Source organism: Lissotriton vulgaris, unplaced genomic scaffold (genome assembly GCF_964263255.1).
Source record: "Lissotriton vulgaris unplaced genomic scaffold, aLisVul1.2 SCAFFOLD_261, whole genome shotgun sequence".
In the NCBI taxonomy this organism is placed as follows: Eukaryota; Metazoa; Chordata; class Amphibia; order Caudata; family Salamandridae; genus Lissotriton; species Lissotriton vulgaris.
Genome location: NW_028252546.1, coordinates 836,011 through 860,203, shown reverse-complemented (window position 1 = coordinate 860,203; position 24,193 = coordinate 836,011). Strand labels below are relative to the sequence as shown.

The 24,193-nt window shown below is 45.8% G+C and overlaps 1 protein-coding gene across 1 annotated transcript in view; it reads left to right on the top strand.

The window, feature by feature from the left end:
- Positions 1-24,193, top strand: part of LOC147662122 (intercellular adhesion molecule 1-like) — a 258,970-nt gene that overhangs the window by 147,811 nt on the left and 86,966 nt on the right. Inside the window, exon 5 of the mRNA XM_086951095.1 lies at positions 13,433-13,714. Coding sequence (XP_086807221.1) covers positions 13,433-13,714 — 282 coding nt within the window. The remainder of the gene's footprint in view (positions 1-13,432; positions 13,715-24,193) is intronic.

Genomic DNA, 24,193 nt, shown 5'->3' with positions numbered 1-24,193 from the left:
GCAAGCTCGGAATGTCAGCGAAGATGTTCTGCATTAATCTCTGGAACATTGCGGCGAGTGATGCCAAACCAAAAGGGACTCTGTTGAAGCGATAGCATCCAAATGGCATCACGAATGTGGTGAGATTCTTACTCTCTCTTTGGAGAGGTACCTGGTGATAGGCGGCCTTCAAATCTATTGCAGAGAACCACTTCACGCCCTTGGTTTTGGCTAGCATCTCGTTGATTCTCGGCAAGGGATACTGTTCCACCACTATGCTCCTATTAAGATCGCGCAGGTCGATGCACAATCTCAAACTGCCACTGGCCCGTTTTGCCACGACTAAAGGTGCTACCCATTCCGATGCTTCCACTCGTTCTATGACACCTTCCATGAGCAGTTTGTGAAGTTGTTCCTTCACAGAAAACAGTAAATTGCGTACTTTGTGCATAACTGGTACAGCATCCTTCTTGAGTACAATTTTGTGCGCATATCCCTTGAGTGCCCCTATCTTCTCATTGTAGACACCTGGGAATTTTTCCAACAAGGCTTTACTGTAACTCTCACTTTCATTCACTACCATTAGAGGGTCTGCTTTGTTGGGATCAAGTTTTATTCCCAGATCCCCTTGGTCCATCCAGCCCAAAACAGATGGTCCTACTGCTGATACATAGAGCTTGCAAACCGACTCTCTTCCTTTGAAAGCAAATTTCAACTTCCTAAATCCACAGACTTCGTTAGGGTCATTATAGAATGTCTTTATTTTTATGTCTGCTTTTTCTAGATGTATTCCTAAATGCGGTGCAAACCTTTCCTTCCACACCTCATTATTTACTATTGTGTACGGAGACCCAGAGTCCGCTACAATGCTGATCTCAAATCCTCCTATTGTCATCTCACATACTGGCTTCCTGGTTCTTGACTTCTTTTCATTTCCTACGCACTTAACACATTCATCTTCGATATTTAGTATGAACAGATTTTCCTCTTCGTCCTCAGTCGAGTCTCGATTATTACTTTCTTCACATTCCACCATTTTTATTTTGCCTGCACCCCGTCTATAGCATACTTTTTGGAAGTGTCGGACAAGGCCACAATTCGTGCACTTTGCACCTCGTGCTGGGCTTCGTCTGTCAGCTGCCATGTGATTTGTGCTCCCACATCTGTAACAGTGCCGTCTGTCACTGTATTGTGTTCTTCCTTGCACCGGTTTGTCGCTTTTGTAGGTCTGGCCTGTCTTGCTGTTTTTTTAACATTAGTCACTTTATTTACTGTTCCTCCTTCCTTCTTCTCACTGTTTTCTGCAATCCAGCTTTTGCACACCTTCCTGTTAGTTCCGCCTTCTTTGCAATGTCTATTATATTCTGTAGGGGGTATTCACCCTTTGCCCACAAGTTATCCTGGATGTTGCTGTTTTAACCCTGCATTACAATTTAGTCCCTAATGAACTCATCGTGCAAGTCCCCATAGCGGCAGTTTGTCGCCAAATTTTTCAATGCCGAGACATAGTCATCAATTAACTCTTCTTTACCTTGTTTTCTATGGAAAAACTTGTACCTGTCCACACCCACGCACACAGTTGGCTTGTAGTAGGTGTTTAGGTCATCTATAGCGTTCTCAAACACATCCTTTTCGCCTTCACCTCTTGTCTTTTTGTTAATGCTTTTGTACACCTTAATTCCCCCTGCTCCAAGACTATGTAACAGTATTTTGTACTTTTTTTCTGCCTTAAATTCATCATCATCCTCAAAGTTTGAAATGTAGTTTAAGAAATACTCCCTCCATTCCTCCCATTTCACTTCTGGTTCTCCTTTTCCTGGGAGGAACGCCTGAGGTGGTGTTAAATTCCATAAATATCCTGAAGCCATGTCTCCTCTTTTATTTTAGACCCTAGTACACACTGGCTGTATTTTCCTTCACTTCCGCATGTAAATATATTTTTGTCCTGGTGGTGGCAGTGTTGCGCTGTTAATTTACTCTTTCTCACATTAAGCTTTGTGTCTTGTATGATAAATCCCTGTGTATGCTTTCCTCTTATTTATTTTAAATTTTTTACTTTGTGTGGATGTTATCTATATAAACACACTTTGTCAATCCACAGCGTGAATGTACTTATTTTTTTAACAGGTCCCTGTTGCACAAATAATTCCTTTTTTTTCCTCTTAATTTTACATATCCTTCGTTTGCCGGCAAAGCGTTTGTTTGGCCTTCAAAATGGCCGCCTGCACGTGACGTAGACGCGCTGATTCTGTCAGCTGTGGAGTGCTACCTCAGCGACGCGCGCACAGCTGTCAGTTGACAGTTTTACGATAATATAACACAGCAGTTGGTGAAGCCGCCACAAACGCCTCTCCTCAGATTCACTTTGCCCAATGATACTGCTTTTTTCCCCCGCTCACAAAATGTTTTAGATATCACTTATTTTCCATTTTACACACTCTTCTTTGTTCCCCAGGATTTTCCTCTCACAGAGTTTTTTCTTTTCAATCCTTAATATTAAGATATTCACTCAGAAGGATTTTTTGCTGGATTTTCTTCATTAAAATTTCTTCTTCTTTCTTTTTATGTATCTTTTCAATTTCTTTCACTTCAGCTACTCTGATATGAAGTCCATTTACATTTTCACTTCTCACGCTGTTCAATGTGGGTCCGAGTGTCGGTGCCTCGTCGCCAACCTTGTAATGATGAGGTCCCCAGACGAATAGTGATCATAAGTATAATTTATTATCATAAGCACCAACACATACGCTCCGTGGTGCGAGGCGCACAGCCTGCCGAGCCTGCCACCAGCTGTCATCTGTCAACATTCCAGAGGAGACAGCTGGTGACGTGGGCGCCGGGAGTACGGTGTCCTAGAAGGGACAAATGTAATCACAGCGCTCCTCCTTCCATTTCACCCGACCGTTTCTTAGTGTAACTCGCTTTAGTCCTGTCAATACTAATGACTTTGAGGTTTATTGTAGCTAAATATTTTTGTCTAACTTTTTGTAGCAGTGTTTCCTCATACTCATAATTCTTTGCTTAAATTAACATAGTTTAAAAAACTTTAAAAAAAGGTGTACCTCCTTTGCATGTTGTGTGGTTTAGGCATCACCAGTAAACAGCACAAAATCCTATGTAATCTGTCCATGGCACAAAGAGACCACGGATAGAGAACATGTTCTAGGGCTTGTGTGATGCTACAAAAGTGGTTTGAGCTAGGACAAACCTACATACCTTTTAACACCACCTCAGCTACCACCAAGGTGCTCTGAGGTGGCTAGAGTTTAGGGCGGGCATGGGGAGCCAAAAGCAGCCCTTCCAAAAATGCTCAAACCCGCCCGCTCCTTGCATCTCTTCACACAGCCGTGGCCGTGCAGGTAAGAAAAGTGGGGCCAGGGATGGCCAGAGACGACGCAGAGGGAAAATTAAATAAATAATTAATTTTCTCTCATGGTTGTCCCTCCATATCCTCCCAACCCGGCCCCATCGCTCTTACCTGCACGGACCGTGGCTGTGTTCACGCAATATCTCTCTTTTTCCATGCATACATTCGCTCATTCCCTTCTTTCCCTCTCTCTTCTCCCTATCTGATTGCTTTCTGTCTACTTTCCTCCTCCCTCCCTCCCTCCCCCTCTTTCTCTGTCTTGAATCCTTCCTATGCCTGCGGCAATTAACCTGGCGAGCTGAGAAAGTGAGAGGTGCTTCCGGAGTGCTTCCCTGCCCCACAAAGTGGTCCCCAGAGGCTGCTTTAGGTGATCCCCAAAGTAAACTAAAAATTGCAAGACACTCTGATATTGGCATTCTACTGCAGGACGTTGGTATTCTGATGAAAGTCAGATTTAGAAAAGTAGGCATAGCGAATATAGATTGATTAAATGTTAACTTGAAGAATGGCCAATTATAAAGAATAAATTAGAGAAAATTTACATTTTACTGTGTTAGTCTTGAATCCCCGGATCAGAAGGGATTGAAAAAAGCTTGGAAATTGCTTACAATTTCGATTACAATAGGAACAGTAATAACAATTAATTTATAAAACATAGGAAGAACATTTTGGGGCAATAAAAGAAACAGTTTGTAGTGGTATGCCTTCAATACCTAACTCCTCCAGGAAACAAGAATGGGGGTAAGTGATGAGGACGAGATAGAGGACCAAAGACAATAATGAAGGGATAAAGGGGAGATTAGAGGAAGGGAGTGCAAAAGAGAAGGAAAGGAAGATTAAGGGCACAAGGGAGTATAGGTTTGACAAAACGCGAAACACAAAGAATAAGTGTTCATAAATGTCTGGAAGTGTAAAACAAGAGAGCAAGACTGGCCAAGAGAATATGTGAGGAAATGGCTGGGGAAATGAGGGTAAAAGGGAAAGAGGGCAGAAGTTCTCCATTCTGTAAAACAATAGCGAATATAAAATAAAACAATACCAGCAGGGTATCTTTGAGATCGTAGCATAAACATAGGCAGATCAAACAATTCTGACCTGACTAATAAAAGCATTTTTTTCTAGTTGAATTTGGAATGCCACCTTGTCAGTGTAGGAATTGGTGAGGCTGACATTTGTCTGCATGATATAAAACTGTTTCAGCAGCTATAGCGATATTAAAGAGCCTTCTTCAGGACATAAGCCATCAGAGAAATGTATGTACATTACCTCGCACAGACGCTAAAGGCTGCTCCTGAGCGGTCGCTCTTTTTAAACTTTTAAAACTTTGAATAATACTTATTGTCATTATAGAATTTCCCTTGTGTCCGTCCCCCCCCCTCGAGCCAGATTTTGCACACCTTAGGGGCTGACATTTATTTCACTGACACACTAGCACTTTTCTCAGTCTTCCGCGCTTCCCAGGTGGGGCTTGGCCATCCTCGGGGCTAAGATCACCGGGTCCCGGGTTGCTGTAGTTGGCGGCCATCTTTGGTTGGGCGCTATTGGACGAGCGCTCTAGTCGATCTACTTAAGGAGAGGCTCTCAATTAAATCGGGAGATTACCTCGCACAGACGCTAAAGGCTGCTCCTGAGCGGTCGCTCTTTTTAAACTTTTAAAACTTTGAATAATACTTATTGTCATTATAGAATTTCCCTTGTGTCCGTCCCCCCCCTCGAGCCAGATTTTGCACACCTTAGGGGCTGACATTTATTTCACTGACACGCTAGCACTTTTCTCAGTCTTCCCCGCTTCCCAGGTGGGGCTTGGCCGTCCTCGGGGCTAAGATCACCGGGTCCCGGGTTGCTGTAGTTGGCGGCCATCTTTGGTTGGGCGCTATTGGACGAGCGCTCTAGTCGCTCTACTTAAACGGTCAGTTATGCTTCAGCGCAGCGGACGCGGGCAGCGGACGCGCCGGACCTGCGCCAGAGACGCGCCTGAGTCCAGCCCGTCTGCGCCCGTCCGTGCCCAGACGGGCACAGGGCATGTCACTCTGTTCAATCCTGTACGACACATGGATCCCATTATCAGGTATTCTAGGGATACTCTGATGTCACTGCATGCCCCCAGACGCTCTGGTTGTAGCTATTGTTGGGTAGAGGGTACCCCCTATTTGAAATGTGCTCTCTGTTGTTCGGCCTGCGGCGCCAGGGACCAAACCCAGTTATCTATGGCGTTGCTCAACTGCAGGTCTTTACCCTGCCATGCCATGGAAATCTATTCTCTGATCTCAGACCATAATTTGGACGTGTTGTTTCTCACAGAAACTTGGCTAACCCCTAGCTCTGGTCCGGATATTGTAAAAGCCCTCCCGCCGGGATACCTCATATTTCATCAGGACAGGCCAGATGGGAGGGGGGGAGGGGTAGCCATCCTGTACAGAGACAATTACATGTGCAAGGCTGTAGATTGCGGCATCAATAATTCAGAAAGCTGTCAATTTGTGCTGCGATTATCCTCTACTCTTTCCATATCAGGCCTCCTTCTTTACCGGCCTCCTGCTACTATGGGAAACTTTGTAGATTCCTTTATTGAAGCGGTGATACCATTAGCCGCTGCATCCTCTAATTTTGTAGTTCTTGGGGACCTGAACGTGCACTTTGATGACCCTCACGATGGATGGGCGAAAGACTTACAAGGCATGCTGGGCGCACTTGATCTTCACCTTGTTAATGTCGGCGCCACCCATGAGAGAGGCCATCAGCTGGATGTTGTTTTTGCGAACTCGAAAAACCTGCTTGCCCTACATCTCTTGGCTCTTCCCTGGACTGACCACCGTTTGGTTCCTTTTTCGGTGGCAGTTTGTGAAGGGGAGAGACCCGGTACCTCAACGGCACACAGTGGAACGTCTCTGGTCGAGGCTACCAGTGGAAAGCTGGGCAGCTGAGTTGGCAAGAACCTGTCCTCCCTCTGCTACTGACCCCACTATGGCGGATCAGCAGGTGGGCAATTGGCTCACTAATACTTTGGATTCGCTGATCCCGAAAAAGAGGAGGCCTCTCAGAGAAAGAAGAGTTGGCTCCGCCCCATGGTACACCCCCGAACTCAGGGTTCTTAGAACTTCATGCAAAAGATTAGAACGTGCATGGAGAAGAGAGCGGACTGACGAAAATCGGAACGACTACAAGACAGGGATGAGGAAGTACAAAGTGGCTTTGAAAGAGGCTAAAAAGAACTTTTTTAGTGATAGGATTGAGAAGGCAAGCAATTCTCCAGGGGAATCCTTTAAGATCTTTAAAGAGCTGCTGAAGGCTCCGGTCCCCCCAGTTGTCCATGACAACCCGCAGGAGAAATGTGAGGAGCTGGCCGACTTCGTTCACTTGAAAATCGAGAAGATTTTGTCCTCTTTGCCTGCGACGTCGCAGAGCTTGGAAATGGACGTCAGCCCAACAATAAGCCCCGTTGAGCTGCCCTCGTTCGGCCCCTTCTCAGAGGAGGAGGTCGAAAAAGTCCTGAAAAGGATGAAGAGTGGGTCTCCAAGTGACCCGGCGCCCATGAAATTCCTTAAACAGGTGGCAAATGTTCTCTCCGCTCCGCTTGCGGATCTTATTAACCTTTCGCTTGCTCAGGGCACAGTGCCTCAAAGGTGGAAATCCGCTGTTGTCAAAGCACTATTGAAGAAACCTGGACTAGACCCATCAAATCTGGCCAACTTCAGGCCTATTTCACTCTTGCCCGGCTTTTCAAAAGTCGCAGAGAAGCTGGTCAACTACCAGCTCTCTCGCCATCTTGAAGACCACCATCTGCTAGGGGACTCCCAGACGGGTTTTCGCCCTGGTCAGGGGACAGACACAGCCTTTCTGGCAGTGGTGGAGGAAGCAAGGAGCATTCTTGATTCAGGGGGGTCAGTGGCAGTGATCCTCCTGGACTTGAGTGCGGCCTTTGACACCGTTAATCATCAGGTGCTCCTCCAACGGCTGGCAGAGGTGGGTGTTAAAGGGATGGCCCTTAAATGGCTGAAATTTTTCCTCTCAGACCGGTCTTATCAAGTATGGGAAGGGGGAGAGCAGTCCACCTTGTTCCCTCTTCAATGTGGAGTCCCGCAGGGCTCATCCTTGAGCCCTACCTTATTTAACACCTATATGGCTCCACTTGAAAGAGTGGTCTCCCCTTCAGGAGTGAAGATACTCAGCTGGTTGTAGGCCTCACCCAGCTGGAGGAACAACCCGAAGTCCTTCATGACTGTCTTTCTAATGTTCATCGCTGGATGTCCCAGTCCGCTTTGAAGCTCAACGGTGACAAGACTGAGCTGATGGTGCTGGGCAAGGCCAGTCCCTCTCTCATCACTAGCTGTTGGCCTCGGTCCCTGGGTGACCCACCATCCCCCAAGAAGGAAATCAAGAGCTTGGGGGTTTGGTTAGAGGAAGATTTTTCCTTCAGGACCCATGCTAGGAAAACCGCGGGGGTATGCTTTGGCTTGCTGCGATCTGCCCGCAAGGTGCTACCTTTGCTCCCTAATCCATCTAGGAAGCTTTTGATCCGTGGTATAATTCTGTCGCGGCTCGACTTCGGGAATGCGCTATTTTTGGGCGCACCCGAAGCGACCTTTAAAACCCTTCAGCAGGTGCAGAACGCAGCCGCGAGGGTTCTGATGGAAGTGCCGCGAAGACAGTCAGCTGCCCCCGCCCTGAAAGCGCTTCACTGGCTCCCTGTTAAGGAGCGGGTGAAATTTAAGGCGCTATGTACGGCCCATAAAATTTTGCACGGTAGGGGCCCTTCTATTCTGTCCTCTATGGCACGCCCCTACAAGCCCACACGCCCATTGCGCTCGGATCAAAGACATCTGATGCAGACTACAAGAGTAAAAAGAGCTCGCTCTGGGGGCCAACGTTTTTCGGTGCAAGTGGCGGCACACTTGAACTCCTTGCCCCTTAAGATCCGCGCTGAGCCCAATATCCTGCACTTTAGGAAACTATTGAAAACACACTTGTTTCCGGTGTAGGACTGAGTGAGAGCCTTCCTTTCCTGTGTTCACAGCGCCGGGATGCCCCTGGGTAACTGCGCGCGTTACAAATTTTATATAGATAGATAGATGTACTTTGAATGAGACCATCTAGGGAACAGATTCATATAATAAATTAGGAGATCCCTCCTAACATCTGAAATCGTGGCTTCTGCTCCTCATGTGAAGAAGTCAAGGGAAACAGCTCTGGTAAAATTAACCCTTGGTTTCTATGAAACAAGGAGTTCATTTTTGGGGTAAAAGGAGTCAACAGTCTTAAAACTACACTGTCCTGGAAAATTTTACAGTATGGATGTGTAGAAGAAAGGATCCAAAGTTCACCAACCTCCTCGCTAATGTAATGGCAAATAAAAAGAACACTTTTAAAGGTAAATATCTCAAATCAACCTCATCGAGAGGTTCAAAGGGAGGTCCAACTCAAACTTCTTAAACTAGTTCTAAATCCTATGTTGGAAATTGCTTATGGAGAGCAAGATTGATGTTAGAGAGACCCTTAAGCACTAGATCTTCCTTATCTTTTAAATTTCCCCAGCTTCTGAATGCTTTAATGGTAGCCCATCAAATACTCAATAAGGATACCGTCAGGCCTGTAGTTGCTCAATCTTTCGAAACTTCTAGACCCTAATCCATTGTTAGACCCATAGTTGCTCCATCTTCCCAAAATGTTATAACCTGAACAATACTAGCCTTTGTTCAGCTTAACATCTTTTTCCTAAACCAGACTGAGATGTAGTGTATTTTGTAAAGCGCACAGCTGCCCCAACGGGGCGTCCCGGCGCTGTATAACGCTGTGGAACCCTTCCTGGCTCTCCCTGTGAGATGCCCCTCCTGGGCACCCTCAAGGTGAAGCCAGGCATCCCAGTGTTGTAGGGGCCATTGTGGAGATTAAGCAAGCTTTTGCCCAGAGTTGCAGCATGGGACCCATGATTAGAGTAGGCACCGAGGCGAGAATTATCAAGTCCGCGGACATTGAGCTCAAGACCCTGCCGCGCCGGGACTTGAACCCTGGTCCTAGGCCTGATCTCTGCTTCAGAGTCTGCCGCTCTAGCCAGTGAGCCACATTTCTCCATGGACCTACAATGCTTATTTCAAAAACCTTGCGTTGTTCACTGCAGCAAAAAGCTCAACTGCAAGCAACCTCAATCTCTTGACTAGTTGATTGTAAATTCGGGATGTTGAGAAAAGAGGTCTGATAAAGGGATCACCTGACTCAGGTTGTCTGCTACAGAGTTCTTGACCCCTCTCTGCATATGAATCACCACTAAAGATTTCACTGTTGTCTGAACTCAATTGAACAGACTATCTAAGATCATTTCCAAAGGGTGATATCTTGTTTCCCCCATTTGTTGATAAATGCTTTGGCTATGATATTGCCCATCTATATAAGAACATTTCTTCCCTAGACCAAACTGGGCAATTTCTTTAAGACCTGTTTACGCCCTCTAGATCCCTCCAATTAGAAGAATTCAGACTTTGAGCTAGGGACAGCAGCCCTGGTTTTGTCTGGTACTTAGCCAGGCTTCCCAAACTGGCAGACTTGCATCTGTAGTGATAATCACTACCAGATTTGGATATAAAATAAGTCCCTTCTTTATATTCTCTTTGTTCAGCGACCAAGAAAGTTCCTCTTTCATCAGTTGTAAATGTAATGTATATTGATACTTGTATAGCGCACTACTCACCCGCAAAGGTCTCAAGGCACTTGTAAGAATACCGCTGTGGAACCCATCCTGGCCTTCTCTGTGAGGCGTCCACTCCTGGGCATCCCCAAGGTGGAGGCCAGGCATCCTTAGCGTTGTGGGGGCCGTTGTGGAGATTAAGCAAGCTATTGCCGAGAGTTGCAGAGTGGGACTCCATGATTGGAATAGGCACCGAGGAGAGAATTATCAGGTCCGAGGAATTTTTGACCCCAAGACCCGCCGAGGCGGGGAATTGAACCCTGGTCCCGGGCTAGACCTCTGCATCAGGGTCTGCCACTCTGACCATTGAGCCACACTTCTCCAGTTGAGTAATTCATACTCTCTTGTTCAGATCAAGAGTGATCAGAGACTATTTTTTTCAGCAGTAACCTCATCAACCAGTGCAGATGGAATCTGGCGCAGGGTAGCAGAAAGATTGTGGCGGATAGGTCTCCCTGGACCTGCATAAAAGATGGTAGTTTATGTGCCTTTTGAGCCATGAGATCCTTTATCTGAGGCTTGATCTTCAAGATGAGATTCTCTGGAATAAAAACAATGGCCAGAGCTGTTTGAAACATTGCTCTGATGAAACACATATCTTCTGTAGGTAACACACTTGATTTATTCCAGTTGGCTAAAAAGCTGTGGTTTTGCAAGACAGAGAGAAGTCTTTCTGTATGAAGCAATATCTGTTCCTCTGGCATGCCCTGGACCAACCAATCATCCCAATACGGATGAACGTGGATTCCATCCTTGTGAAGAAGAGAACCTGGAGGGGCTACATTTTCATAATAACTCTTGGAGAGGATTTTGAAGGGTAGAACCCTGAACTGAAAATTTCAGTTTTCAAAGACGAATGTCAGAAATTTTTGATTAGACTCTCTGATGGGGATGTTCAGATAGGGGTCTTGCAGATCTACTGAACTTTGTTGACCATAGGAATTACAGCCTGCAAAGTTACCAACCTAAAATGGGTAGTTTTGACTCAGTATTTGCCCATTTCAAGTATAGTACTGGTCTAAAGACCCTGAAAACTTTGGTGCTACAAACTAACCTATTGGGCACATCTGCACCCTACCCAGAAAGGTCACCGGCACTGCTCTTCGTGGCCTCAATCTGATTGTGGAGCCGCACACCACCTTTCCCCTGTACACGCAGCCTCTGCCACCCATGAGCCAGCCGAACTCCATCTCTGCCACATAGGAAGGTGCTCTTAGCTGCCACCACCATTCAGCAACAAACAGCATAATTACTGGTGTTCCTTCACCACCACCCTGCCCCACAAAGATGCCCAGTGCGAAAAATATTGCCCAAACCACTGTGGCAAGACTTCACATAAACTTCCAGTTCTGAGTTATATCATCAAGGGTCTGTCACCACTGTCAGGTAGGGTGATAAAAAGAGAAAACAAACAGGAGGAGTGGTGGAAGAGAGGAGATTGTTTACGTTTAATTGGAAGGAGTGGGGTTCTGTTGAGGTAGAACTGCCTAATATTGTTAGGAATTGAAGCGAGGTAGTGAGGAGGAGGTAAGTGATCCATAACCAGAATGATATTTCATTATTTTGCATATGTTTCAACTTGAGATGTTTTATGCACTTTGAACACACAAGTGTTTGTGTTTTTGGTCTAGAGTTAAGAAAAAATGGATGCACCTTTTATGTATGGCTCCATTGTTGAAACAGTGATTGTATTTCCTGATTGAAGCATTACTGAACTGACTAATTCCTCCAGACCATACACTGTAATCAGAGCTATATGGGTGCAGGGCCTCTCAGGGGCGAGTTTCTACATGGATTTGAGTTTAGACCATTATTTATTTATTTTTGAAATTTGTAAAGCGCAAACAAATGCCCTTGGGCGTCTTGACTAGAACTGTGACCATTACAATGAGCAGTTTCCTCTCATCTTAGGACAGTCGACCCATGGTTCATCTTCTATTTTGCTTAGACTCTGCTTTGGGGATAGGTGGCGGGTGGTGATAGGCAGTACCACATTGGGGCTATCTCGCCACTATTTTGCATGCATTATATCGCATGACAATAGTTTAGAATCTGCTACATCGACACAACCACTACATTGCAGGGTAAGTATAATCGGTGAACATAACTGTTAATAGGGTTAGGTAAAGGACATGATGGTAAAATAGTAATCACATACTCATTATGACAATGCATTTGTAAGCAATGCATTTAATGCAATATTATTGCATATTAATATCCTTCACCTTGCTATATTGTCAAAGAAACAAACATACAACCTGGGTATGAGATCAGCCCTAGCATCTTGGGACACGTATAGGGGTGGGTGGATCTCGTGGAATTTGACTCCACAGAATTCTGCAGAGTTACAAAAATCTTCAGGAGATTCCGCAGGGTTCCGCCAATGGGCGGAAATAAGCATGTTGCACTGCTCGTGCTGACATTTAGCGGCTGGTGCACGTTCTGTGGTGAAAAATCAGCTCAAACAGCACCACGTGGTGCACCAGAGAGCACAGCTACTCAAGTTAAATTTGCTGGCACTTGAGTAGATTTTCTACTTGAGCAACAGCCTTCTTACTGCAAACGGTTGTGACCTTGTGGAAAAATCTCGCGGATGTCCTCCTAGAGACAGAAAATCTTGCTAGGGAATGCCAAATCTCGCTCACTCTTACCAACTTACCTTTTTGGTGCATGCAAAAGAAAACATTCTGACACACACCGATTAATGGAATTTCATTAGAACTCCTCATTACACGAATAACGCAGAGTCTGCAAAACTCTGCCAATTCCACAGCAGAACGGAATATTTCGCCCCCCATTAGACACGGCTCACTCTTCCTGCTCACAGTCGTCCCCCTACTATCATGCACTAGGCGCAGGCAGGAGGGAACCCAGTGATTGATGATCGATGGGTGAGAAAACTGAGTGTAACATGCTGGTCAGATTTTAATTAGAGGGCTCGACAAGCATTATTATTTGGCTTATTCTATTTAAAGTCACCCCCTTTCGGATCAGTCCTGCATATTACATTCAATAAAATGCTTTGCAGAGAAAGAGTAATTTGGAGTGTCATGACAGGAAAATATATACTCTTAATTTGAATTAAATTTAGCGTAAAATGTTGGCTTTACTCTACAACAAATGAGTGCCCCATTAAAAATGTGTGTAAACTGCTGGTCAGATATTGTTTTTCATTCCAAAATGAACACTGACAATAGTCATACACTAACTCATAGAGTAGATGATAAATTGTTTTGCTGGTTTGATATCATATACCTAAAACTGGTGTACTTTGGAACATGCAGGGAGGGTGAAATTATCACACCTGCAGAAATCATAATGTGGTATTGACGCCAGTCTTCCATTCTCTCATACTTCTCTGCTTACTCAATTTTATACTGCAATGTGTTTTTCGTTGTCTGACACAGGTTTACCGGAAGACCCCAAAATTGACGTCCCAGGTGTTATCGAGAAGGGGTCGAATGTCACCATCAAGTGTAAAGTGGCCAATGCTTTCCCCATTGAGGAGACACAGATAGAGCTGATACTGAAAGACGAGGAGCTGACTAACACGACGGAACTCAGGAATGGTGATGTTAAAAGTGCAGAAGCAGTGGTGCTGGCTGCTGAACCGGGGAATTATTCACTGGAGTGCGTAGCGAGAGTTGGTGATATCGTCAAAAGAGTAAAGAAAGAACTCCTCATCTTCAGTAAGTACACCTGGACCACTGTGTTCGAGGGAACTATGAACACTTTACATGGGCACTGAGCTATAATGCCCTAAAGCTGAGGCATTGATTTCTCTTTGTAAAACTCTTCGCTAACTGAGAGTAGATAATGACAAGAGCTCAAACTTCAGCCCAAAAAATAAGGGTAAAGGCAACCAGATCACAAGATGATAGGGGAACGAAGTCCAGCCAGGGCCATGGGTACCAGGAAACACAAGGGTAGCAGTGTACTTTATAAATAAAGTATAACATAACATCAACGGCCCTCCTCACCTACTCAGCAGTTCTTTGCAATTAATATTAGAGGTGGGTGAGCAATGCAGAGTATGAACTAAATCTATTTAGCTAAACAGCAGCCTTATACTTAGTAGATATAGCCCGTAAGGAAATGATGAAGACCATCACCCATCGGCTGTGCCCCTTCCATCTCATAAGTGTTCTACCCATCTTATTCCGGGCTAGCATTGATTCAAAACACTTTAATCTGCAGCTGTAACAACTGTTTGCAGAAACCCTCTGTAGCTTCCTGGCAAAACTACACTCATGATGGAAAGCGCCAGCATCCATAGGTGGAAACGAGAGTTAGTGAAATGGGCAAGGTGCGAGGGCAGAATCTTGCTCGAAAACGCGAGAAAGGGCCTGGGCAGGGTGGAGAGGGCTCAAGCATGGTAGGTGCTGATGGAAGAAATAAGGAACGATGACCCTGGGTCTGAAGCCACCACCCATGAGGGACCATCACGACAGTGGAGTCCCCAGAGGCAGAATCAGGAGGAGGAAATAGAGCAGGTACCAGGAGATGAGAATCCTTAGAAGCCTACAACCTAAGGGGGGATGGAACCAGAAGGGAACGACAGTGCAATGCAGAAATACACAACAAGCGGCAGCGGAAGCGATTGATAATGCCCGACCTGCGACCCTAGGAGACAGCAGTGCGGGGGGTTGGGTGGAGGGTAGTTGGGTTTAAGCTTAGTTGGGGGGGAATGGGGAGGGGGGAGCAAGAACAATGAATAGAACTGTTTACGAATGGAATGACAAGTTAAATGGATATTGTCAGGAACAAAAATAATGCAAATTCACTCAACACATGTAAGGAAGGTATAACAAGATAAAACGAGACGGCAAATTGTATCCCTGTAAAGATGATAGAGTAATGAAAGTGACGTATGGAAAAAGCAATAACATTTGTTTAAAAATGGGTGGTTGGCCCTAAAGTTCCTGGCCCCAAAATCTCTGGTGCAACCGTAAGTTCTTGTCATTCACGATACTTGATTGGCGGTATAAAATAGATTTCAACCCTGTATGTAGTAAAAAACCAGCTTCTTTATTCCAATTCAAGGTGATCTGGCAATAACACTGCCCACTATGAGCTGGCAGGCCCTGCCTCCACTTCCGCTGTCGAAGGTCAGTGAAACCTTGTGGCCAACACATTCTGCAAGATCATCGCCCAGCGTGCCATTACTCAATGCGCTACACCACGCCCCTCTCTTTTTACACAGCACAGCAAAACCACTACTTCAACAGCATAGCCCATGGCTCAATGAATTAACACACACCTCCCGTCCTAATTAGCCTAATGAAAGCGTAACTCCAGCATTGCAGCTCATGCATCATCACTCTGACAGCTACACAACATACCTCTCTCCTTGTACAACACACAAAATAATAATACAGTAGCATAGCTCTGGACATCTTATACACCACACACCATCCACCAGACAGCACAATTGCAGTTTCATAGCTTTTGGCACAACCCCCTACTTAACCCTGCAAAAGCACAACTGCAGTATCAGAGCTCACACATCATTGTTTCACCCATGCAGACACATCACATACTTCTTTCTTCCTGCAACATAAAAAGCACAGCAGCAACATCATACTCATGATACACAGAGGTGCCTTAGCTCCCTTCCTACAGAACCCAACGAAAGCACAACTGCAGTGTCATTGGTGATAGTAAACCGAAATACCACACCCCCTCCTTTTTACACAATACAGCAAAAGCACAACTGCAGTATCATATTTCACAAAAGACCAAGAGACAGCACATTCGCCTTAAACAACACAGTAAACCACACCAGCAGTAGCAAAGCTCACTACATCATCCTTCATCAAGATAGACACACCTAGCTGATTTCCATTTTTAGGTCTCGGTTTTGACAACACAGCTGTGAAAGAGAACTCTTGTTTCTAATGTCCATTTAGCAAAAGTTAGGCCCTCCCCATTCGAACTATTGACTTTTTTTGGACCAGCCTCTTTGAGCCATTGACTTGAGGATTTGTAAATGTAGTTTTGTCTCAGTCCAGTGTTTCACTCTCTCACCGAATGTGATTGGCTGTTGGCCTTATCCTTCAGCCTCTAATTGATTGTGTGCATTGCAATGCATTAGGGACTGTTTTACAAACCTCCCCCCCAGTTGTGCAAGCCTCTCACAGGCCCTCCCAGTGTTCATTTCTAACCCATCAAGTATGGACACCAAGACCTTTTGTGGTGTTAGAATGGCCAGAGTTTATTCTCATCATAAGTTGGCACACAGTTAATTAACATGATGGCATTGGTCATTAATATGCTCAGTTCGTGCTTATCTTGCCCTACAGTGTAACACATTGCTACCAAATTTGTGGCCATGCCTGGGCTGCCATTGCTGTATCTGCCAAGTGCTGACCATCTCTTACCACTTTGTCTGCCTTCAAGGGTCCCTGTCAAATGGCTTCCCAAGGACCTTGTCTTGGCAATTGTCTCAAGTGTCCCTGCCGTAAGGCATCCCAAGGACCTTGTTCCAGCATTTGCCCTTCTTACGTGCTTGTGTTCAGATATTTATTGTTAAATCTTGTGACTCCTGCCCCTTCCTTTCCCTGTCACTACGACACCTGCATTAACTGGTGTGGGTGAGTGGGATCAATTTCTTCCAGCGACAATGTTGGGGACTGCTTGTCCCGTTGCCTTTTGGCTGTGCTCGTAGACACGCCCTTCTCTCCTGACTGGCCCCTGGGCCCTTTGAACCCAGATTTCTATTGGTCATCTGCTGACCCTTTGCCTTGGCACGCTGCCATGCCCTGCTGCTGCCGTGCCCTTTGACCCCCTCATCTGTGTGAGCATCTCATGGGCTCCCCTGTTGTGCATTTCTTTCCTGTCAAGTATGGACACCAAGGCATTTTGTGGTGTTAGGACGGCCACAGATTATTCTCATCATAAGTTGGTACATAGTTAACACAATGGCATCGGTCATTAATATGCTCACTTCTTGGTTATCTTGCACTACAATGTAATAGGTTATACAGTGTACATCTTTTCGTTATTGCATATTAATAACCATAACTTGCCTATTCCTGCAAGACTTCACCTTTACAGGCCCAAAGTTTATTCAAGGTTGTCATAATTCACTTTCAACTGCTGTGACAGCTCTACTTCAGTTGATTACTTGGTACAGCGGGTCCCAGCTTTGAGGCTTCCCTTGCTACCGAATGTATCGTATTCATGGCCCCATGGCCATGCCGGGCTGCAAGTCCTCAGCGCTCACCGACTCTTACCCTTTTGCCCAGTAGCGGCTGCTGGTGGGAGTGCTGTGGGGCGGAGTGGAGCAAGGTGGGGGGGATAGTAAACAGCGTCGAGTTCTGTTGTTAATTTTTTATATTTTGTGTATGAACTATTTTAACTGTACTGATTATGACTTAAGTATTTTGTGTATTTATGGTGATTATAATGTGTTATGTCTTTTCCTTGTATCATATAGTTTCAACGTGTTGTAGTTACTATATGATTTTTATCTATGCAAATTAAATATATTTTTAATATAGAATCATATTTCATTGTTCCTCTCTCTGTATAGTTTAGACCAATTGTTCACTATCTCCTGCTGACGGCCTAGGTTATTTCTCTCATATTGGGATAGTAAACAACAGCATGCGACCGAACACAGGTAAGTAAACAAATAAATAAATAAAACAAATTTCCTTGCGAGTGCTGCATTGCCAAATGCGATGCAGCGTGCACAACAAAATTAGTTTTATTGATTTATGTGTTTACTTACCTCCATTGGGCCGTATTCCATAGTTTACTACCTCCCACCCTGCTCCACCCCCACCACGCCACGCCCCACTGCCCGCAGCACTCCCACCACCGGCTGCTACTGCCTTTGTCTATCCTCAAGGGTCCCTGCCATGAGACATCCCAAGGACCTTGTCCGGACAATTATCTCAAGTGTCCCTGCTGTGAGGCATCCTAAGGACTTTGTTCGGGGAATGGCCCTTTTTACATGCTTGTGTGCAGATATTTATTGTTAAACCTTGTGAGTCCCCCGCCAAACTGGAGGTGGTTTACCGACCTCCAACAGTTCCCCCAGACTAACAGAAAACCAGCAGCTCTAGTGTACCTACAATGTCCGGGAGGAACATGTCGATGTCCCAGCTAGCCAAATTAACCTTGTCATCTGCCTACTTCTGGGGGAAACAACCGGTGGGAGTTCCCTGATATTGGTGATCTCTAGCGACTCCATTCTCATCAAGGATAGTGAGTTTCCTGTCTTTGCCCTCCGTAAAGACCCCAATCACAACGTGATTTTTCTAAGACTTGGCTTGTGACCAAAGCCGGGGTGGCAGGTTTGAGAAGGGGGGGAAATAAAAAAAGAATAATACATAAAACACTTACCTTCTGCCCGCTGATTCCTGCAGCGTTGTTCCTCTCGGCTGTCGACTGCCAGAAGGGAATGGGACCTCAGAGTAAAGGCTCCGCACCCAATCCAGTCACTGCTCTAACACAAGAGCAGCGCCAGGATTGGTCTGAGCGGCCTCGTTTACCGCTCAGATGGTGCATTGGATTCTGTGCTGTTTTCCAGCCCGGCTGTGTACCCCAGCGAGTTGGAAAAACATAAGTGCGCATGTGTGTTTGGAAAGCCTTAGACAGACGGGCAAACACACATGCGCACTTATGAGTGCATTTTACTTCTATCTGACTTGCTGGGTCTGCCCCACACTATATTTTTGTATTGGGTTCAGTCAGCATTAATAAAATGATAACAACATTGCGTTATTATAATTGTATTTATTGTCTGCTGGCATGGGCTGTGAGGCGATGCTCCTCCGCCACTACGGAGGAGCCGTCCCTGTGAAGGTCCCACTGCTGTGAGAGCCTAGGCAGCCGCTTCCGTTAAAGATGCAATGGAAGATATTGTCGGGGGAATTCCAGGAACTGAAAGGTTAACTCACTGCCCACTGATGTTGATAAATTCTTCCCCCAGCCAGTGCGTAATGGTTTACCTAGGTGATCGATGGTCGGAGGTGGTTCAAGGCGATCCCTTGACCGTCCCTACGCGAAAGCGCATTATGCCTATAGATTCAGGCTCTTGTTTCTAAGGTGAATTGTGCCAGTCCTAAGGAGCTGCAAACTGAGCAATTAACTGCTGCCCCAGGGCACCCTTTGCAAAAGATGGGAGACCCTCAGTCCGAATGAAAGCGAAGCTCCATTGACTTCCCCAACACTGGCCCTTGCACTCTATGGTTTTGAGTAGGAAAGAGGAGAGGGGAGAGGAGTTGGCCTAACGGCTAGGGAGGTCGACCTCGAATCTGGGGAACCGGGTTCGAGTCTCGGCAATGACGCTGAACATCCTGTGATTCTCGGCAAATCACTTAGGGCCATATGTATCATAGTACCGTTTTGCAAATTCCAAATAGCGAATTTTAAGGAATCGCTATTTGGAATTCGCAAAACGGTATGTATGTACAAAATCGCTTTTTTATAGCGATTCCTTACCATTCCTAATTTGCGATTAGCAAATTGCTAATCGCAAATTACCCATTCATTTCTATGGGCCAGGAGGCCCATAGGAATGAAGGGGCAATTTGCGATTAGCAATTAGCTAATCGCAAATTAGGAATTTTTTCAAGGGTGCAGGGGTGTCTCAAGAACACCCTGCTGCACCCCTGAAAAAGACATTTGGGGGCATATGGCGCACATACATGCCCTAAGGGCATGTATGGGCGTCATATGGCACCTTTGTTTTTTTTGAAAAATGCATAATTAAAAGAATTCGCAACTTACCTCCAATTAGAAGGTGGTGGTAATTTGCGATTCCTTAATGACATTTTTTGCATTTTTTTTCTTTGATACATTGCATTTAAGGAATCGCAATATTTGCGATTCCTTAAGTGCAATCGCAAAATAAGGAATAGCAAATTTTACGATTCCTTATTTTGATGCAAAAATGTTTGATACATACCATTTAAGTATTTAGCATTCGCAAAGGCCGAAATTGGCAGAATTTCGGCCTTTGCGAATGCTAAATAGCTTGATACATATGACCCTTAATCTCCCCGTGCCTAACAAAAATGAATGTGTCCTCATGTAACGTAACTGGTGCTTTGTAAAGCACTCTAATACGATTAGGGTCAAGTTCGAGCTATATAAAACTCTGGGGAAAAAGAGCCCATGTACGAATGCTGAGGGCTGTACTCACTGTACCAGAGCAGTTTCCTGTGTAGAGACTCGTGTGCTTTCTAAGTACGAAACACAGTTTGAGGACGGCCATCTGAACTGTCATATTGTGGGTAAGCCACTGAAGCCATTGCTGCGAATGCCCTTCCCGACACAACTCTTGTCACAAATCCTCCCCCATTTCTGGGTATTGTTCTGTGCTTATTATATCACCTCCTTCCTATGTACGCAGTCATGAGATTGGTGTTGGTATGTCTTGCAGATAACCCAACATTTTGAATGCCCATGCGCCACCTTTGTTCCATGTAATTTAATCTCACGCGCATCACCGATTGAGTGGACAAACCCCCAGTGGGCTATTCAGGAGTGTCATTACACATTTTGTGTATGTCATCTGGGTGCATTTAAAATGAGGGCACCTCATGACCTCCTCGTGCCACTGATGGTGCCACCCTGCCCACGTCCCTACATGGCATCACAAGGGTCGACTGGGGACTCTGGACAGTTGCGTGTCGGGTAAGTCTGACTCCACCCCAGCCTACTCGGCCTCTCAGAGATTGGCATGCCCAAGAATCTGCTCCGTTGGGGGGGGGGGGAGCTTGTTAGATCATGTTTTTTTAACCCACTGCTACAACCAGAACTAATTATATGAAGACCAGCAGTAAACTGCCTCCATGTTGTTAGTGTCTGTCTGCAGATGTAAGAGGGTGTTAAATTACTAGGCTGCTTGAGGATGCTCTTGTGGAAAGCTCAATAGTGTTCAAACGCGGGGTGGCACCTGTGGCCCATTTAAGAGTTCCAGACAGGGTGAAAACTGTCTCTGATTGCCTAACATTGTTTTTAAAAAAAATATTTTCTTTTTATTGATGACAACATTAATGTGTTAAAATTGCAGTTGCAAAATACATTCAATTCAATGCATTTACAGTGAAACATGTTTTAACAGTATTATCTCTAGCGGTCATCATTGAAGGGACTGTACCTAAATAACGAGTTGTATTCTCTCTCTATACTCATGGCTGGGTGCTGTGTCGCTTGCGGGGGTTCATAAATATTCCCTCTTTATTCATTCCATTTTCCCCATAATTTTGGCCATTTCTTGGGGCAACCTCTTGACTCATATATGGTTCTTTCCATTACTATGCACCAGTCCATGTCTCTCTTCCATGCAGTCTGGCAGTGTTACGCCTGGGAACTATCAACCCCACCGCCACACAGGTTTTTTCTTTACCATTAAAGACTGTAGGCCCCTAAACATTCAGAAGAAATAGTTTTATCTTGGGTTCTATCTGCGCCCCCAGCAGCTCTGCCATACACTGGGTCACCTTTTCCCAATAGCGTGAGCACACTCTCAGATGATGTGAATGAAAGTTCCCTCCTGCTCTCACCTCCTCCCACACTCGGAGTTGTCTCCAGGGCCGGACTGGCCGTTGCGGGCACCGGGCAGCCGGTTTAGGGCCCGTGGGGCCGTTTTCGTTACAGGGCCATTCATGCAGCTAGCTGCAAAATCGGCCCTGTAACAAAATCGGCCGAAAACCGGCCCCGGCAAAGAGCTCGGTCGCACCCCCAACCGAGCACTTTGCCGGGGCCAGTTTTGGTTCCCAGTCCGGCCCTGGTTGTCTCTGTAACCCATCTTTACCAGAGCGGTACATGATAGATATGTTCTATGTAGCACCTTGAGCGGTACCAACCTTAATCTCGGGGAGATCGCATTCTCCCAAGGGGATGCCAAAGCCTCTTGCCAGTCATCATCCTCCAAGCCCACAACGTCTTCCTCCCAATGTTTGCAGAGTTGTAGGAGGGGGTCAGGCATGTTGTTGATTAACTTCCGGTATGTCAAAGAGATTGCTTTGTTAGGCAGGTTTTCTTCAAGGATCCTGTCCTTGAGATGGGAAAACTCAGGGCGCGTCTGCCCCTTCAAAATAACCGCCAGAAGAGTGTGTTTGATCTGCGGGTAACGGTATGCTTCCGTCTCAGCCATCTTATACTCTTTCCGTAACTGTGCAAAAGGGATCACCTCACCCGTTTTCCATAGATCCCCGACCCTGGAGATTCCAATCAAGTCCCAGCGATCAAAGCCCTTGGTGTTTCTCAGTGTGCCTAATATCTCTGCATGGCACAGGGGGGTGGTTTGCGTAATTTTCCCTGCCCATCCCATGCTCGTATTAACTGCGTTCCATATCTGAACCGCACGTTTATTTGGGACTGTTCATTTTGCTCTTGCGGGATTGGAGTAAAGTGTCTTTGAATTCTTTCCACCTGGAAGAAGCCACCTATCCATTTTTTAACCGGGGTAATCCTGGGGCTTATATATGCATTGGTTATTAGCTGCTAATTGTGCCGCCCTACAGTATCTTCTAATGTCCGGAGTCCTATACCACCATCGTACCATCCCCTTACCATTTTTTGAGTCGCTTTACGTGGCGATTTCCCATACCAGAGTAGATCCCTCTGTTCACTATGGATGGATTTGAAATAGTCTGCTTGAACTGGACCCGGTGAGTTTTGTAATATGTACAAAAATCGAGGCAGTGCCATCATTTCAAATAGCACGGTGTGTTCCATTTGAGACAGTGGAAGAGATTTCCAGGTCTTAACGTCACTCTTCAGTCTCTGCAGTGGGGGCAAGAGATTTTGCTCATAGTATTGTACCAGGTTCTTGGTGACACAAATGCCCATATATTTGAATCCCTCTTTTGCTTCCACTATTACATAGGCCCTAGGCGGCAAAGGAAAATCACCCCTTAAAACGTAAATGACTGATTTGGACCAATTTATGGTGTAACCGGAGTACTCCCAAAATTTGTGAGAATGTGAAGTGCTCTATTATTTGAGGCTCTTGGAGATACGATCTTCCCAGCCCTCCGCCCACCTAAGTCCCCTAATGATTGGGTCTTTCCTTATCAACAATGCCAAAGGCTTCAGCATCAAAGCAAAGAGGAATGGGGAAAGGGGGCAGACCTGTCTGGTCCCCCTCTCCAGGGTAAACACTCTGGATTTCCTGTTGTTAACCTCTACTTGCCCCATTGGTTCGCTGTACAGAAGCTTCACCCAGCTGATAAAGTTGGGACCAAATCCCATTTTCCCAAGTACCGCAAACATATATGGTCAGTCAATCGTATCAAATGCCATGGTGGCATCAAGGGACACCACCACCGCATCTTACACCGTATAAACGTTGAAGGTTGAGTGAGTTATTTCTTGATGGCACAAAGCCCGACTGTTCAGGGTGCACAAGTTTCGTGATAACCCCAAGCAGTTGGGTGGCCAATAATTTAGCAAAGATATTAACCTCGGCGTTGAGCAGAGATATCGGTGCATATGAGGAGCACTGATTTATGGGTTTACCACTCTGGTGGCTATTCTTTGGTCTGCCACTTGCTGGGAGCTAAGTTATATAGTTTGATGGGTAAACCGTTTGGACCTATCGCCTTCCCAGACCGCAGTTCCCCAATTGCTCGCTTCACTTCCGTGTGCGTGATTTCGCTATCTATCTGCTGAAAGGGTAGGGTGGGGCATGTCTGGCAAAAGGGAGTCTGCTTCCTCTGCTGTGGAGTCGGTTCTGGATGTATATATTCGCTGAAAGTGGTCCGCAAATTTCTTGTGGGTCTGTCAATTTTGACTCTGACTCATCGCTCAGCTCAGCCACCAGTCTATTGGCTTGTTCTCTTCTGTCTAACCACGACAACAGTTTCCCCGCTTTGTCCCCAGCTTTGTAGATCCTACAAAGCGTGGCCCTGTGTTGTGTCTGTACAGCATCTGTGGCGAGATCCCTGTACTCTTTTAGCTTAATCTCTGGCATGGGTTTGATTTCTACTGCATCCTCCCCCGTACCCTCTCTTCCAAGTGTAGGATGTCTGTTTCTAACCTAGCGAGGTTGGTGGTTTTCTCTGTATGTATCCCAGCAGTCTGGGAGACCACATGGCCCCTGATTACCGTCTTAAAGGCTTCCCAGAGCGATTACGCTGACTCCACCGATCCCTCGTTCTCCTGGAAATACAGCTCTATTTCTTGTGAAACTGTATTTTTAACAG